Source organism: Podarcis liolepis (assembly GCF_965112155.1).
Source record: "Podarcis liolepis genome assembly, chromosome: 1".
In the NCBI taxonomy this organism is placed as follows: domain Eukaryota; kingdom Metazoa; phylum Chordata; class Lepidosauria; order Squamata; family Lacertidae; genus Podarcis; species Podarcis liolepis.
In genome coordinates, this window is record NC_139554.1 from 95901822 (window position 1) to 95919977 (window position 18156).

At 40.1% G+C, this 18156-nt stretch overlaps 1 protein-coding gene across 15 annotated transcripts in view; it reads right to left on the reverse strand.

Annotated features, from left to right (window-relative positions):
• NCKAP5 (NCK associated protein 5) overlaps positions 1–18156 on the reverse strand; it is a 629163-nt gene that overhangs the window by 144590 nt on the left and 466417 nt on the right. For all 15 annotated transcript variants that reach the window (XM_083487645.1, XM_083487648.1, XM_083487647.1 and 12 more), the window contains 2 exons: positions 9958–10026; positions 4854–4892 (listed from right to left, as the gene is read on the reverse strand). In XM_083487645.1, the coding sequence (XP_083343771.1) occupies positions 4854–4892; positions 9958–10026 (108 nt within the window). The remainder of the gene's footprint in view (positions 1–4853; positions 4893–9957; positions 10027–18156) is intronic.

An 18156-nucleotide genomic window follows, 5' to 3' on the forward strand; every position in this document is an offset into this window, starting at 1 on the left:
GGCATGACACCTACTTGGAAACAGCATCTACATTACCAGGCTTCAGGCCTTAAACTGAATCTTAAACTACCATGACAGTGGACCAATCTGATCTCCTGAATATGGACATGCAACTTTCAGGTTCAAGTAGTATGCCTCTAAGAACCAGTTGCCTGCAAGGAAAAATGGGAGTTGTTTTTTTTCCTTCCTGCCTTACTTGTGGTCTACCCAGAGGTGTCTATGAGAAACACAATGCTGAATTAGATGGCCTTTTGGTTTGGTCCAGCACTGTTCTAATGTTTCTGTTTCAGTGTGAGAGGAAACTAAAGAGTGAAAGTTGTTAAGACAGGTAAGTCCAGCTTTAATTTCCCTTCAAAATTATCTGCAATGTGAAATAACATGGCAAGAGGATTCCAGCCAAAGAAGCTCCTGGCTAGAGGCTAAATGAAATAAGTTAGAAGCTAGTCTTAAAACTTAAGGCATGAAATATTTTCTGGAAATGTTTATGATTGTTTGCTGGTCTGTTATTCCCCTATCGGTTTTTAGATGCCTCTTAAGTAAAACCGTAACTTGTGGAAATGATGGAAACAAAACAACAACAAAATGCAGTGCTCTGAGGCAGAACTCCCAATTTAATATATTTTCCTTCATATTTTCACTCAAAAACTAGGCTCACTGGAGGAGTTCCATATGTCTTATAAGGAACGATCTCCTCCAAAAGTACCCACTTCAAACTATAAATTTGATTTCAAGGATTCAGTGACATTGATAAATCACTCAAGGTTTTGCTCTCTCAGTTGGTGTCACCATGATCTCTCGGCGGAACAGAAGCTTCTCATATACTTCTGGGTATGCAGTACTTCATCCCTTACATTATTATAGTATGTATTTAATTTAAACAAAAAATTAGTCCTTGAGGGGTATTTCCAAATTCACAGTGTAATATACATAGTTGGTGTTACTGCACAGTATTACTCTTCTGGAGTCTTTGAGAGCTCTTCAGATTCCCTCTGTAGCTCATAATGCCCCTGAGGTGTGTTATCTCTTGGTGACATTACTTGTTCCATCTTGCTGCAGTGTGGTAGAAGACTTATCTGTTTACCAGTTATTACTTAGATTTGTATAGGAGCCATTTGTGATTGACCCGAAGAGCCTAATTTCCTTTTTACTGTACAGTATTGTCTTCCTGTCCTTTCTTATAAATAGTCTCAGTCCAAATGGCATTAGGAGGGCTGTAACAGTTAACATTCATTAACATTTAGAGTGCTGCCTTGTGTTTCCCCTTCAGGATATTAAATTAAGCAGCATTACTCAGCAGTAGGCTAGCGTCTGTTAAATTTCATCAATACTAAGCAAATCACATTATTAAATACATTTTAATCTATATCCTTAGTTCGTTCATAAGGAGTCCTTAGTACCTGTGTCTTCCAATATTGACAAAAGGGGTTGTCATGGAAAAAAATTGTCCTAAAGGAGTTATAAATAACTCACGAGACTCTCCCCACTTCAACTCCATTTTGTATTTGTTTTGTTTTTAAAAAAGAAAGCATGTTGTTTTCTAAATAAGGTATAAATATATTGAGATCAATATACCAGCGAATATGCCACAACATATGGGCTTTTTTATATTGCAGAATGCTAATCTGGTTTGTGTATGCACTTGTATTCATGGCCTGTTAAATTGCATAACAAGAGAAAATGAATGCATTTCTGATTTGTTTCTAGGGTTGGCTAGTCTGTTTTAATTCTCAATTGAGAATTTAGAAAAACAACACTGAAATGACAATTCCAGCAACAGATCCCCCCTGCCAGCTATATTATACAGTACAACAGTCAGCAACAATCCTGATTGCCAGGATTTCCTGTCCTAGTTGGTTGGAACTTCTCCTGGGATTAAGTGGCCATTGGGACTGCTCAGCATGCATTTAGATTTATAGTCACAATACATGGATATCAGTGTGTAGTGGGGCAGAGCTTGTCTCCTGATACCAACATCACTGCTGTTTACGGGGTGGGGTTCAGGCCATAGCACTGCTCTCACAGGACTACTGCCACCAATTCAGCATTCCCACCAGTGCAGCAAAACACCAATCTTGTTGCTCCCATGCCCCATCCTCACCCAGCTGTAACACTCTGCCGCACCCACATATGCTGGTACTGATGGATATGGAAAGAAGCTGCAACTTATAATAATGTGTATTTCTCTGCACTTGAAGATATTTAAACCTTACCCAGTGTTGATGCCTGCATAAAATAACTCACAATACCGCTATATCTCTCCCCTCCCCCCCCATCCCTGCAATACACACTCACATCCAAAGGCATCTCCTCATTCCTTCTAAGATGCCTCTCATGTGTTACATTTTATGGAGATGAAAACAAAGCGGGACGAGGCGTGTTAGTTCACAATCACGTCCCAGCACCACAATGGACACATGGTCACAGGCTGTAGCTCTGGAAAGAATGCATACTTTGCACACAGAAGGCCCCAGGTTCAAACTCACACATCTCCCATTAAAAAAACACCAAATGGAAAACCTGGCAAAGGATGGTGGGAAAGATCTCTTTCTCTGACCAGGTACAGGGAAGCCTTTTATGTTTCATATGAGATTAAAGGTTGTGTATAATAGCCTTCATCTGAAGAACTGTAAGAAAAACTGCAGGCTGTATGTCTGCACGAACACAGGGAAGGTTCTCCTGGACCAGGCCAATAGTCCATGTAGCCCAGCACCCTGCGATAGCAGCCAACAAGATGCCTTTGGGAGTGTTTGAGAGGAAAAATAGTCTCCACAGCTGTGATACTCAGAAACAGGTATCCAAAGGCATACAGTCTCCAACAATGGGGATAGACCATAGCTATGGTGACAAGCAACCATTAATTGGATGCAGGTGGCACTGTGGTCTAAGCCACAGAGTCAAGGGCTTGGCGATCCGAAGGTCAGCGGTTTGAATCCCCGCAACAGGGATGAGCTCCCGTTGCTCGGTCCCTGCTCCTGCCAACCTAGCAGTTTGAAAGCACATCAAAGTGCAAGTAGATAAATAGGTACCAATCCGGCAGGAAGGTAAACAGCGTTTCCGTGCACTGCTCTGGTTCGCCAGAAGTGGCTTAGTCATGCTAGCCACATGACCCGGAAGCTGTACGCTGGCTCCCTTGGCCAGTAAAGCGAGATGAGCGTGCAACCCCAGAGTCATCCACGACTGGACCTAACAGTCAGGGGTCCCTTTACCTTTACCCTTATGGTGACAAGCAACCATTAATAGCCTTATCCTCCACAAAGTGATTGGGACTAGAATCTCTTTGATTAGCTTTTTAAAAACTGTTTTTACTGATAGTTTTAATATTTTTTGTAACCCACTTCAAGCAGTATATAAATTTTGTTTGAAGAAACTTTTAGATAGGCAGTAGATCCACCTCTTTCCTGTCACTTTTGTGTTGAATACAATAACCCCCACCTCCAGAACACCAGTTTGCTCTTGCTTAGGCTTGTGCATAGAGTCATCAGACTGTGCACTGCTGAGAAAGTTGTGCTGGCATTTCCCCCTGTGCAGTAGGAGGGTAACTGGATGCCGATGTCCCAGTATTATACTACCTATTAGACACACATGCACACTCTACAGACAATACTTTTAAGTAGAAACTGGAGCCACAGAGAGTTAATTGCTGATCAAGAAATGAAGCCAGATAGCTTTGCAGAAAAATAATTTTTGGGGCAGAAGCACCACTCAAAAAGCTTAACAACAACAAATACAGCAAAGTTTACAGCAAAAAAAGGAAAAGGAAAAAAAGCCTAATTTTGGCAAATGGAAATAGAGGAATATGTAACTCCCACCCTCCCAATAACAAAAATGATGTGAGACCAGGAAAGACAAATAAATGGCAATCTGTACAAAGTTTTCTCTTTGCCAAATACATATTAGTGGGATCTGCAAGGAAATGCTGCAATGTGGAGTGCTTCTGTTCAGGTTTTCAGTTACTCAGTTCCCTTTCCCTATCCAAATGTTGTATGTCTGTCAGCATGCTCAGTTCTCACTCTGCTCTTTTTGGATTCCACAGCCCTGGCATTTTCCTAAAGTATTTTGTTTGTATTTCAAACCTTGACATTGCCCCTGAACATGATAATCTCTCTTTTTCTTGTGTATAGCAGGGGTGGGGATACAATTTTGGCATAAGGACAGGCACTTATAGAATGAGTTCATTAGGAACATGTCAACTACTGGACTTTGACAAGGAAGATATAGCTTCAAAATCCAAAGTTGGTGACTTTGGGCTTCTCTTTCAGCTCAAACCATTGCAGGGATAAAAAGGAATTGTGCTTAAATCCCCCTGGAGGAAGAGTAGCATACAATTCTGATAGAGAAAATAAATATAGAATAAATTCATCTAGTAATAAATGCACTTATTATAAAAGATGACGATGACGACAACAACAACAACAACAACAACAACAACAACAACAACAACAACTCTGCCTTTTCCCCTGATGGGACTCAAGGTAGCTTACAGATAAAAACAAGAACCACTAAAAGCATAGAAAAAACAAGCATTAAAATATAATTAAATATTAATAGAATACATGCCAGTATACAAAGAGTCGAATACATGTCACAGTATATGTGCATGTTTAAAATTTCAAATTCTATTAGCTGAATATGCATGTATGTGCTACTAATTAATGGGATCAGAGAAGACATGGAGAGGGAATTTATCCATTTTCTCCCTAAGGAAAATCCTCTGGTTAAGCTGATATTTCGTTACAGAATAAATCTCTAATTAGCACCAATTTTATTGAATAAAGATCTTTGATAACTCTAATTAAGTATCCTTGGTAACTATAACATTTAACAGTGTCTCACAAAAAGAAGAAATTACTTACCTTCTGAGTAAGTAGTGCTTGTACAACTTGGTTGGCTACCTGTAGGAATAAATAAAGGACATTTGAGCTGTGCATCAGATGGTGTTTGTGTGTGCTTTCTAAGGGTCATAGCTGAGTAATACAGCATTTGCTTTGAATGCAGAAAGTCCTGGTTCAATCTGTGGCATCTCCAGGTAGACCTGGAAACCCTGAAGAGACACTTCTACTTAGTATAGACCAGTATTTATCAAACCTGTATACTCAGCTGCTAGCTAGGGATGATGGAAGTTGTAGTCCAACAACAACTGGCAACCCAAGTTTGCGTAACACTGAAGTTCGAACATTTGCAGTTTGAATCCGTGCGACGGGGTAATCTCCCGTTGCTCTGTCCCAGCTTCTGACAACCTAGGAGTTGAAAAGCATACCAGTGGAAGTAGATAAACTGGTACCGCTGTGGCAGGAAGGTAAACTGCATTTCCGTGCACTACGGCTTCCATCACGGTGTCCTGTTGCACCATAAGCGGTTTAGTCATGCTGGCCACATGACCTGGACAAACGCCGGCTCCCTCAGCCTGAAGTGAGATGAGCGCCGCACCCCATAGTCCCCTTTGACTGGACTTAACCATCCAGGGGCAGCGGAGTAGCACAGGGGAGGTGCTAGCCACCATAGGTGCTAGCTGTCCATGGGGGTAGGGCAAGCCACCCACTGGGCAGGGGCCAGCTGTCTCCCTGTCTGGAGGACGACCACGACTGGGATGGAGGTGGCGGCTAGGGCGCCCTACAGGCCACGTGCCACACACATCCCATGCTGCATCCCTTCTTCCACTACTGTCCCTTTACCTTTTATCTTTACCTATAGACAGTGCAGAACCAGATGGATCAATGGTCTGATTGGGTGAAAAGCAGCTTCCTGCGTTCGTACACTTTAGGCACACCTGGAGGGTTTTTTTTTAAACTTCTCTTATCTTCACTAGAGTTTCAGATTCTACCACTTCCCTTGAAAACCTAATTTTGTCCCAAATTCTGGAGTAGTGTAAGTCACAGGACTGGAAAAAACCAGTACCATTCAACTGATTTTGAAAGAGATATCATCAATTTTGTTCAAGCAGAAGGCCGGGCCCTGGATGTTTTCATGAGGTCTAATTGTTTCTTGATTCAATATTGACAAAACAGAACATCTGTCATGACAGCAAGATACTGTTAAGTGCCACTAAAAATTAAAATGCCTGCAGTCATCAAATGTGCTTGGATGGCACTCACGCCACACTTTATATTTATTTGCATCAGATTACAAAACATCGATTAGTAGAATTGTGTATACAACTAGATTTTTTTAAAAAAAACAAACCACCAGATATTAACATTTGTATCACACATTTACCGGTAATTATCTAATACCTTATTTTGTTCAAAAAATGACCTATTTTTGTACACACTAAAAAACCTTATGTTGTCAAAGCAGAGCCCTATTATATCTGAAGCTTGTTCATTTGAAAACAAGCATACCTAGCAGTTAAAAACAAAATTCCACTTTCTTCTCAACAACTTCATTGAAAAAAAAAATGTAACCTACTCATATGAACTGAAGCATGAGCAGAAATTTCAACCTAAGTAATTCTGCTCCTGTATGATCCAAGAGTTTGATTTGATTCATACACTTATAACATGACCCATTATCACTTCTCCCTTTCCAGAACTGGTCTCTCACCTAAGGCAACTAGGGAATAAACCATCACATAAAATAGTTCTGTACATGATTTAATACAAGACACAGACTAATACTGCAGCCATAATAACCCACAGCAGTAAATATATTGCATCTCTGAAATCCATGTGTGTTGCCCTATAGGCTTTAAGAACTGACATCCAACAGCATTCCTTCTAGCATGTATTTTTAGTTGTAACATTGTTTGGTGTACCTGAAAATTGAACAAACCCATCCATTTCTTTACGAAATGACATGACATGAAGCCACTTATTAGTAAAATAAATAAATAAATAAATAAATAAATAAATAAGCAAGCAAGCAAGCAAGCAAGCAAGCAAGCAAACAAACAAACAGCTATGTTCAAAACCCTACAAGGTTCTGCAGACTGTGTCCAAGTTATTTGCAGCAGTTCTGCCTGCATAGTCACTGAGAGCTGTGCCGAGTGGCATAAGCAGAAGAGGGAGCAGTGCAAGCACTTCTGATCTGAGTAGCTGAAGGTAAGGCAACCTAGTGGTAAGGGATGTTGGAGAATTCTGATGAAAGTGGAAATAGGAAAAGGAAATTGCTGATGTTCGCTTTTTCGTCCCATGCCCAGAATGGAAATAAATATAGCAAATACAATTAGTATTCATGTCATTGCTGATTTCAGTCCATCAACAACATGTTAATTGATCATGCCCCCCCCCTACTCCATTTACAATGCATTTCCTTCTTACTGAAATGAATGGGGTAGAATAACAATAATCCCTTTACCATCATGCAGAAATCCAAGATCTTTATACTTGGAAAAGCTGAAGTAGTTTCCCCATCATCTTAATTTAAAGAAACACACCATAACAGATTTGGAGGATTTCTGGCCAATCTAAGAAAGAATAGCAACAGAGCTAAAATAATCCAGGATATATTTCCAGTGACCTGGTCATGTTTTCGAATGACGAAGAATAAGAATAAGCTTTTATTATCTTATTTGCATGGCATGTTAATGACAGCTTTTAGTTGCTTTCAAATACAAGTTAAACATTGGTGGGATCTTTATATTTTGTCTGGCTAACTGCAAATGCTAGTATGGTAATTTTAAGATGTTATAGTGTGGTGTATCGCATTGCCCTGATAGAATGCAGCTGAGTCTGACATAAATCTTTACTGGCATAATAACATGAATAAATATTATACCACTACTTGACAAAAAACTGACAATCAATTTCCAGAATAGGAAACTAGGATTAAGCATTTAAACCTCAGGCCCCTGAGGTAGAAGAAGGTAATCCTGTTTCTTGCATTAGGTTTCCTAGAGACAAGGAGATGGGTTTAGAATGTATAGATATATGTATTGAATTTTAAATAAATGAAGCTCATCCTTATATAATGCATTGCAGTGCTATTTACTTTCAAGTTCAATCCAAATGATTGATCTATCTACTTTAGAGGAAATAGCAGAGATAGACAACTAATTTCAAAACAATTGTTTGTTAGGATTACTATCAGAATTTATAAGCGACTGTAATTGTCTCACATTCTGATTCCCCCCACCCCACCCTTTACAACGACTGAATTTTATGGGTGGATACACTCACAGAATATTAAATTGTATTTCAGGGCAAGAATTTGTAATGCAGTTATGAAGGTTAGGTTTATAATAAACAGAGAAGAAAGCATATGAACAAAAGGGACATTAAGATTTTTAAATAATAATGAGGGCCTGAATCCAGCAATTTTGCACCTCAGCTCTGTCTATCAGTTTATTTGATGAGGTTTTGTGCTTATACACAAAGTCTGAAACAGCTGAGTAATTCCCATGCCATCAAATCAAATTAAAGTTTATACAGCTGATATTATTGAGATGGGAAGTGCCACTTTTGTGATCATCTACAACTGCTCAACTCTCCAATGTATGTTGTCTGCCCAGCAGCAAACCCTTGTGCTATTAATCTGCCCATAAACCTATTCCAAAATTCATACCGTAAACCTGGCATCAGTATGGGCTGATCAGAAGCCTTAAAGTTTTCTGCCACAGCCACTGGAAAAAATAAAACAGCTCGCTTGTGCATGCCCACATGCGATCAGAAGATTTGTGTGTCACTTCTAGGTATGCAGTAGCATAGTGCTGGGAACACTTTCACCTCAAAACTACATAGAATATAATTCTTGTGTGAGCAAAAGAATTGAATTTTGTAGTTGTGGCTATATTTTCCCCTGCTTGATAAACCCCCAAATCCATATAATCAGAAGCAGCAGTTTATTAAATAGGTCTATATCCTAGCTGAAAAGTTTCTGTAGAAACTTGCTCCAAAACAGCAAGTACCCTCAACCTATATGTGGTACTTAATGGTAGTAGGTTTCTTGGTGGAAGGGATAGTGTGGAAAGTCTCCCAGCTGGGGGAAATAGTTATAGCTGGACCTGGTTTTATAACCTTTGACATAGTTCCCAAGAAATTGAATGTCTAAACATATTCTTCAAAGCTACGTCTGACAAATATTGTAAAAAATGAGGGGAGGATCCCTAGAATCTCTATTTCAGTTTTCAAGATTTGCTCTTAGAAGAACAGGATGAGAATGTCTTAAACTCAGGTGGTTAAGCAGGGTCTTGTGAGACAGAGACCCAATAACTTTCAGTATCAACAGTTTCCCAGCTGATCTGGGAAATACAAACTTGCAGACTGAGCTTAGGTGATTTTGGGGGGGGGGGGGAGGAAATAGAACTAGACATGGGTCACAATCCAAGTTGATATTATTCTGGGATGTAAAATCTCCAAGTTGTCTGGAATGCCTTAGATTGTTCATGCCTAATTAAGGCCAACAAAAGAAGAAAATGGTTTGGAAAATCCTTTTTCATTTGGGATGCAGAATATTTCATGGGTAAAAAGGATTATTACTATTACCATAATCTATTGCTGTACTTCTCAAAATGTAAGTCAATGGCATCACAGAGTTGGTTTGTTCAAAGTGAGCATGGGTCTTGAAGATAAATGCAAAGATCCAATGACTTTTCAGTGTTGCATTATGGATTTAAATTAACCAACCCATATTAAAGACAAACTTCCTCGGGTAGATCCTCTCAGTAAAAGAACAGAAGCACCACGGGACCACACTACATGGGAATCAAATCTATCATTCCATCCAGGATTTCTAGGTGAAGCTAATAACAGTATTTAACTTTGGACCTTTAAAAAACCCAAAAAACTCTTTTGTCTCAAAGGGAGCTAATTCCACTGCTTCTACTTCTGAATTTATTTATTTTTAAATCCTGTGTATGTACCAAGGGAAATCTAGAATCCTAAACAAAACTAAAAAAAATTGTTCATAATTAGTATAATCAGAATTATTTTATTATAAACTGATTAACAAATAAAAATGTAACCCAATAAGAAAGGGAAGGGTTGCTTATTGGAAAAGTGACAAAACACTGATCCACCTTACTTCATCAAGGCAACGTTCATACTGTTCTCTCTGATTTTCATTTTCCATAGCCAGTGCGGAATTCTCTGCCTGCAAGACAGAAAAGTAATGCAAATTAATCAGTGGGCATGGTGTGAAACATGACAACCCAATCAATACATTTACCCTATACACCTCCTCAGGATCCAAAATAAACTCAGGGTGGGGGGGGTGCGGATAAATAAATAAACAATAAACAATAAACTAAATCTATGTACTCTCATTTGCTGTTACAAATAACAGAAATTCTATTAGTTTTATGAAATTACCACAAAATACATTACAATTTAGAGAACGACAGACATTGCTATTCTACACATCTCTGTAATCTATTCTTGGCAGATGCAGAAAACAGCCTTTAGTATAAACACTGCAGTGGATATTTTGCACATCAATTTTCTTTTATTCAAGCTTGCCAAGCTCGAATGCTTGAAAATCATGAGTCAGGGGCATTCTCTTCCCTTTCCAAACCACAAAGCTTAGCTTAATATTAAGAGATTTAGAGATACAATAATAAAATGCAATTTCTTTTTATCATCTGAACATTGCAGCATTGATGGATAGCACAGCCATATTTTAGGAGTGGTTTTTCTTTCTGATATCATAAAATCTAGAAATGCAGCACACACTTTTCTCTCACACTGGGTGCAATGGCTCAAGCCTATTTTGTCCAGTGTAATAGGTGGACAGTATATAACTCATCTCCAATTATCATAAATATATATAAATAAATAAATAGAGTTCACTGCTGTAAGATTGGAAGAGTTGGTAAAAATGCAGGGCACAATCTAGCCAGTTTGAAACCTCTCCTTTCCAACTAAATAAAGTCACATTGAAAGCAGCAGAACTTTAACACATGGATGGTATAATATACAAATTGTGCAATGTGGGAGCTTATCAGTGAATCCAGAAATAGAACTTGAAATCTCATTATCTGAGACTGGCACTTGACCTAAAGAGTAATCTGTGACTGCCTGCACAGTTCCCAAATCTTTGATCATGCACAGATAGAATAGGGGCATCTAATGTCAACCCTTTTAGTGACATCAGCATGAAGTCTCTAGATTGCACAGGCTAACTATAATATACTAAGACCTTGACCATCTCATGTTGCCTGGCAAACATAGCAGCACCTCCGCTCTGCTGCACTCTGGGCTCCATCTCACACCTTAGCGTGGGTAGGGAAGGGAGGAATTATAGACAAACAGCAAATATAGCCTTTAGTGTTATGAAAACAATACAAGCCATTGTGATGTCAAACTTTCACTTCCACATTGAATTACGGTCATCTTTACAAGTAGAAGTTCCTTATGCCATGGCTAGTGACTGTCTCCGGATTAGAATATTAACCTATTTTAATTTTCTAGATTAGATCAGATTGTTTTTGATCTACCACTCTAAAAAGAAATGTCACCACTAATCAACACAACTGAACAATGGGAGCTATGGACCCCTGACCATTAGATCCAGTCGTGACCGACTCTGGGGTTGCGGTGCTCATCTCGCTTTATTGGCCGAGGGAGCCGGTGTACAGCTTCCGGGTCATGTGGCCAGCATGACTAAGCCGCTTCTGGTGAACCAGAGCAGCGCATGGAAACGCCGTTTACCTTCCTGCCGGAGTGGTACCTATTTATCTACTTGTACTTTGTCACGTGCTTTTGAACTGCTAGGTTGGCAGGAGCAGGGACCGAGCAACGGGAGCTCACCCCGCCGTGGGGATTCAAACCGCCAACCTTCTGATCGGCAAGTCCTAGGCTCTGTGGTTTAACCCACAGCGCCACCCACGTGATGGGAGCTATAAGAGGAACTATTTGAATAGGCAAGGAGTGCTGGTTTGTCAACTATAGCTGTCCTGGACCAAGACAGTCTGTTATCAATAACCCATGTTCTGGATATCTCATGGCTGTGGGACTGCAACATGCTCTACATGAAGATGTCCTTGAACATGGTCTGGAAGATGTCCTGGAACATGGTCAGGTGCAGAATACTGCTGCCAGATTAAGTAGCTGAGTAGTGAGATGGGATAATGTAACACCAATGCTAGATGCTGTGTCCTGGTTGCCTATGTGCTACCAGGCACTATTAAAGGTGCTGATAGCAGTTTACAAAGCCCTAAATTGCTCTGGTCCTGATAAAATGCAGCAGTGCATCTTCTAATACCAGTCACTGCAATCCTTAATATCGGGGGGACGGGGACGAGTGGGGCTCTGCTTGCAATCCCTACCAGGATTCATGGAGAGGGGATGCATAAAGGGCCTTCTCTGTGGTGGGTTCTTGACTTTGAAATAATCTCCCCTTAGTTATGTCTGTCTTCCATATTTTTGGTTCTCAGATTCAACTGAAGACACTCATTTTCCCATGCATTTGCATTTCATTTTTGGGACTCTTATCCCTAGCAGGGCTGCACATCACACTATCTTGTTAATTAAATGTTCAGTTTGGTGTGTGTTTTTTTAATGATGGTTGATGTATTTTGTTCTTATGTCGTCATATTTCACACTGATGTTCTTTGGAGTTAGGGAAATTCAAAAACCAACCAACCAACAAAATCATAAATTTAAACTATTCATTATTTTATTTCTGCAAGAGCCTTGTTTCACTCCTGTAAAATATTTGCTTGTTTCTTGGGAGAAGTCTTTTGGGATATGGAATCCCTTTCAAATGTATTAGGACCAAATAAAAGTTCTAAGCCATCTAGGCAGCAGTGAGTCTAAATATTAATTCCTCCAGAGGCGGGAACAAAATAAAATAAATGTTCAAGCAAAAACAAACGCTAGCCTTGGGAATTCAGGCATGATACCTGGTGCTCTATGCATAACCATCACATCACGTAACCATGACACCGCAATCAATACCACACATAATTACAACCATTACATAGTTTACATTGCTTGCTTCTCTTTTAATGTTCTGACAATCTATGATAAGTGTTGGGGGCTTTTTTGTTATTGGTAATGAAATCAAGTTACGCTAGGCTTGTGCTTACACATTAAGGCTGTGATCCAAATAATTAATTGGCATGCAAGTAAGAGGACCAGATGCACAGCTTGAGCTCCCCCCCCCCCCCAAGTTTTCTCTGAAACACTGCCCGTTCCTAAAGAGGCAAGCTGACATTCATCTTTAAAAAGGGGTCACTTCCCTCACACCAACTCCCATACATCACTTCTTTGTACCATATCTACTTTGGTTAAATGATGAGAGCTACAGAGTGAGGTAGCATTCCAAAAGCTACCATACTTGTGTGATACAACCAAATTGTTGTATAAGAGGAGAGAGAAAATCTTCATCATATGCTCTGGAATAATCACCTTCATATTAGTGTACAGCCAGCACACACTGAGCCTACTCAGGGCCAAATTAATCGTAGAGGCAAATGTTGCAACTGTATTCCAGGGCAATGGATTCAGGGGAGTAGGCACAGCTGGAAAGGAGATGAAGAAAAGAAGTGACAGCAGAACTCAGAGTGGGAGGGATTGGTGTGGGATGCCACCCCACTTTGTGGCAGACAGAAAGCTATGCTACTTGTACATGTGAAATTAAGATATACATTTTTGCCCTTACGTGTATCATTTTACACTTGTTTACACTGAATTGCATTTGCCATTCACTCAGTATGTAGAGGTCCTTTTGGACTTCTCATGATCTCATTTTATTTTAAAGATCCTTAACTGTTTAGTACCATCAGCAAACCTGACCACCTTGCAGCTCACCCCTAAATTCATAGATCCCAATACCAATCCTTGGAAGACTCCACTTTCTACATCTCCCCATTCAAAGAACAATCCATTTATTCCTACTGTCTGCTTCCCACTGCTTAACCAATTCCTGATCCACAAGAGAATTTCTCATCTTATTCCTTGACTGCTAAGCTTACTTAGGAATATTTGGTGAGGTACTCTGGCTTTTGAAAGTCCAGGGACACAGTGTCAACCAGACCACCTCTATCAATATGTTTGTAAGAGAACATGTTAAAAAGCAAACTTGATATATCTGAACGTTGAACTTTTAAGTCTGAAAATGGATTTGATTTACACAGCTGGAGACTCTTCTCCATTTTGCTAATGCAGTGATTTAGATATTTACACATTTTTTTGCTTATTTGTACTCCCTGATCAGAGAAACAAGAAAGTGGTGCTTGCTTGCATATTTTTTGCTTAGCCCATGTTCCCCAAATACAAAATTAAGAAATAAGGATATGAGAGTCTTACAACTAATAGTATAATCATTTGATAGGACAAGTTAGAGAGATATCCATAAGGATTCTGATCCTAGAGGTTTTAAATATCAACTGGAATTTATGCAAGTTTGATGCCTATCCTTCCCGTGATTGCTGAGCAAATCATATCCATTTATTTGACATTTTGTAATAGCGACTGAAATAGGAAGGCAACGCTTCAATGACTTCATTTAAGACCCTCGTGCCAGCCCCCTAAGGATGAAAAAGCAATGGCTAAATACATTAAATCACCAATAATGTAGCAGAGCATTGGAGGTAAAAATAAAATAAAACTGTAAAATATAAGAAGGTCTATTTTCTGTTTTGCGCCTTAGCCTAAAAAAATAGGATTTTATGTCACTCTTAGCATGTATGCTTCATACCTTTCTTCATCTCTTGGAAATCCATTATTCTACATGCTTGTGCCTAGATTATGCTTACCTCATGTACTGTCCCGTGTCTATAAATGTATTGAAAGAGTATCTCAACAGCTTAAGATGAGCATCATGAGAAAGAAAGTTTGCATAATTATGTAGGGGAAACATGTATATGAAATTTCTTCATGGCATCAGTTATCTCACAATAGGCTGAGATTAATGAGATTTAATGGGACGCGGGTGGCGCTGTGGGTAAACCTCAGCGCCTAGGGCTTGCCAATCGCATGGTCGGTGGTTCAAATCCCTGCAGCGGGGTGAGCTCCCATCTGCGGTCCCAGCTCCTGCCCACCTAGCAGTTCAAAAGCACCCCTAAAGTGCAAGTAGATAAATAGGTACCACTTTCTAGCGGGAAGGTAAACAGCGTTTCCGTGTGCTGCGCTGGTGCCGGCTCGCCAGAGCAGCTTTGTCATGCTGGCCATGTGACCCGGAAGTGAGCTTAAGTGAGATAGGCGCACAACCCTAGAGTCGGACACGACTGGCCCGTACGGGCAGGGGTACCTTTACCTTTACTAATTTTTTTAAAGTCTCGGAGTTTTCAGCAATATTTACATTTTAAGCAAGTGATAGAGTTGTTGTTTGCTGAGCATCACTTCAGATTACAAAATAAGCAAGTGTTTCCCTTTTGTACACCTAAATCCTAGACACCAAGCACTATAGATTCAGCTCAGCTCTTGTGCCAAAGCCGCAGAAATGTATAGGGAGACATGGCATGATAGAAGCACCATGAATGCTTTTATGCTGTTCTTATTTTCTTATAATCTATGCTTTAAATTTTGTATGTGTGTTTTTCTTCTTTTGTTTGTAAGCCACTTTGAGATACAAGTGTAGTATTAATCAATCAAACAAGCAAGCAAACTATACAACTGGGAAGGAAAACAAAGAGAAATGTTTGGCCCATTTAGTTTGTCTATAACTTGGGCTTGCAATATATTTTCCACCCTAGTCCTAGATTTCATACAGCCTTAAGCATGGGCTGGTTATGCTATGCTTCCAGATGTCCGATTCTAGTCAACAGGTAATGGAAAAAAATAGGTATAAAAGAAGAATTCCTGGATGCCAATATGAAGGTTTGGGACAAGTATGCTTTGGTGAGAGAACACCAGCAAAGATTTAAAACCACAAAATATATAGCAAAGCAATTTCAGGACATATAGGCTCTTAGACCTTTAAAATATGGGCTTAGTTAGTGGAGACAGCTCCTAAATTACTGGTATAGGAACTTGAGAGGCTTGTAAGAGCCATGGGGTTTGAGCTTGGAGCAAACAGCTGAGGCCTCTTTACACACTGAGCTTCTCAGGTAGACTGAAGAACGATATGCTTGATTGCCTTCTTCTCAATGTGAGGGGGAATGACCTAGCGAAGCCCGGCAGGACAGCTTACTCTATGGCATTAACTCCTTCATGTGTATTGGTTATATAAGACTAGATATCCCACATTTTTTTCCTGGTCACTGCCAGCACAACAGCCTGAATCCTGGGAGGAAAAGGCATAATGCAGTCTGCCTTACTTCTACCAACACAAGAGTCTATCAGGAAATGAAAGTTTTCAAAATCTTTGACGATTCTGCATGGTTGTTGTTATACTACTAACAAACACAGTCTTATGGTTTGGTGCTTAATATGTACCTTGGAGGCAGTCTCCTTTCCTATCTTGTTTTCTTTAAACTGCTGAGACAAGCACTTTATGCATATGAGCAATAGTAAAAGAAACAATTAAATGAGGGGGGAAATTAGTCTGGAGAAAATATACTTTGGACTGATGTCCCTCTGCAGATGGAAGATATTTTCAGTGAAATGAGGAAGGGAGTTTTAAAACAAAACAAAAATACTCTTCCCCAAGTAGTTCTCTGCCCAGATCTGTTCTGGAGAGTCTATGGAACAGGGGGGTTGGGGAGGCAGTGTTGGGGAATCACCGAAAATTGTTCCCTTCTATATTCCACTGATGGATGCTTTGTCAGTGGAGGGACACCAGTTGTATACCATCCACAATTCGAAAAGCTGTATAATCTAAGTGACTTGAGGGTTAATATTTAAGGTTTCCAGTTTGGTCTTGTCTTTACACCAGGCAAATCTACAATTAGGAAATCATTTTTTAAAGAAAAAAAGCAGTATTATGTGTACATAATGCATTGCTTCTAACACACACAACCAAAATATGTGGTTATCTTTATGTCTTCTTCACATCAGATTTTAGGTATCTAAAAACTGCCACAATGACTACTGTCCAATCACTGTTCTCTTGGTTAAATTCGACCTAGCTAGTTCAGACCCATATAACACAGCTTACATTGTACAGTAAATAAGAAGCCATCAAAGATAGATTATTGTGGTTTTCAGTCACTGCTTCTCATGACATAACATATGGTTAGGTGTATGTTCATAAATCAAAGGAAAGGAAGGAAGAAGATTGCTTACCAGTTTTAGTGGTTTCTCATTTTGACTTCAGTTGGGCCTTTAATGAAGGAAGAATTCATAGGTGTCTGTGCTATTACAACTAAAGCCTCACAGCAAACTATATTTCATTGAACCATTACCCACAGCTAAAGCATCAAGTGAGCCAAATACACCATGTAACTAATTCCCATTAAAGGAGTCATTTACATATCGCTCCAGTGACTATTAAGATATTAAAATATCCGACTGGTGTGCTTACATTGACAGGTATTTCTGAAATAGGGGTGGGAAAGGAAAAGACTCACCAACCACAAAATTAAGTATGAATTTTGTTTTTGACAGCAATGCGATAATCTTAAGAAACTTTAAATTACCTTCATTAGATATGCCCCCCCACCCCAAACTACAATCAATTCAAAAGGAAACACATTCAAAACATTTTGAATCAAACATGCACTGTTGGTGGTTTGAACAAAAAACAAAACACTAAGGGATTAAACTCTTTCATACATACCATATGCTGCATATGTTCAGCTTAGTGATGGCATCCTAAGATCAATTCTGGCTTTCTAAGACCCTGCTCTGGCTTGCCTATGCATGGCTTGCCTAGCCTGAACTGATCTAATGTCAGTAGGCATCATAACCCAGATCTTTTCAACCTTTTTGGGTTCACAGCTCCCTTGACCAACTACATTTTTTCTGCAGCACCCCTGTGGGGCTCAGAAGCTCAGTAATGCCACCCCTTGCCTGCAGAGCCAGCAGCCCCTCACTCCTTTTTGAACACTCTCCCTTGTGGAGAGTTTCCCCAGCATCTTCTCTTCTCCCCTATCCTTGGGAGTCCTCTGGACAGCTGCAGCTGCCGCCCCTGGTCTCTGAGCTGCTCCTCCTACCGCAAAGAGAGGTGCCTACTCACACTGCCCCACAGGGGCCTGGGAAGCACCCCCTGGGCAGCCCCAGAGGCACCATTCACATGGGGAGCTTGTAGCCAGGGCTGCTGGCAACAAACAGCTGTGCAGGCCTTTGAGAGGCAGAGACGCGAGAGGGCATCAAAGGAGGGAGGGAAGATAGGAAGGAAAGAGGGACAGAAGCCAGTGTTGCCCGAGGCACCCCTGACTATCATTCAAGGCACCCCAGG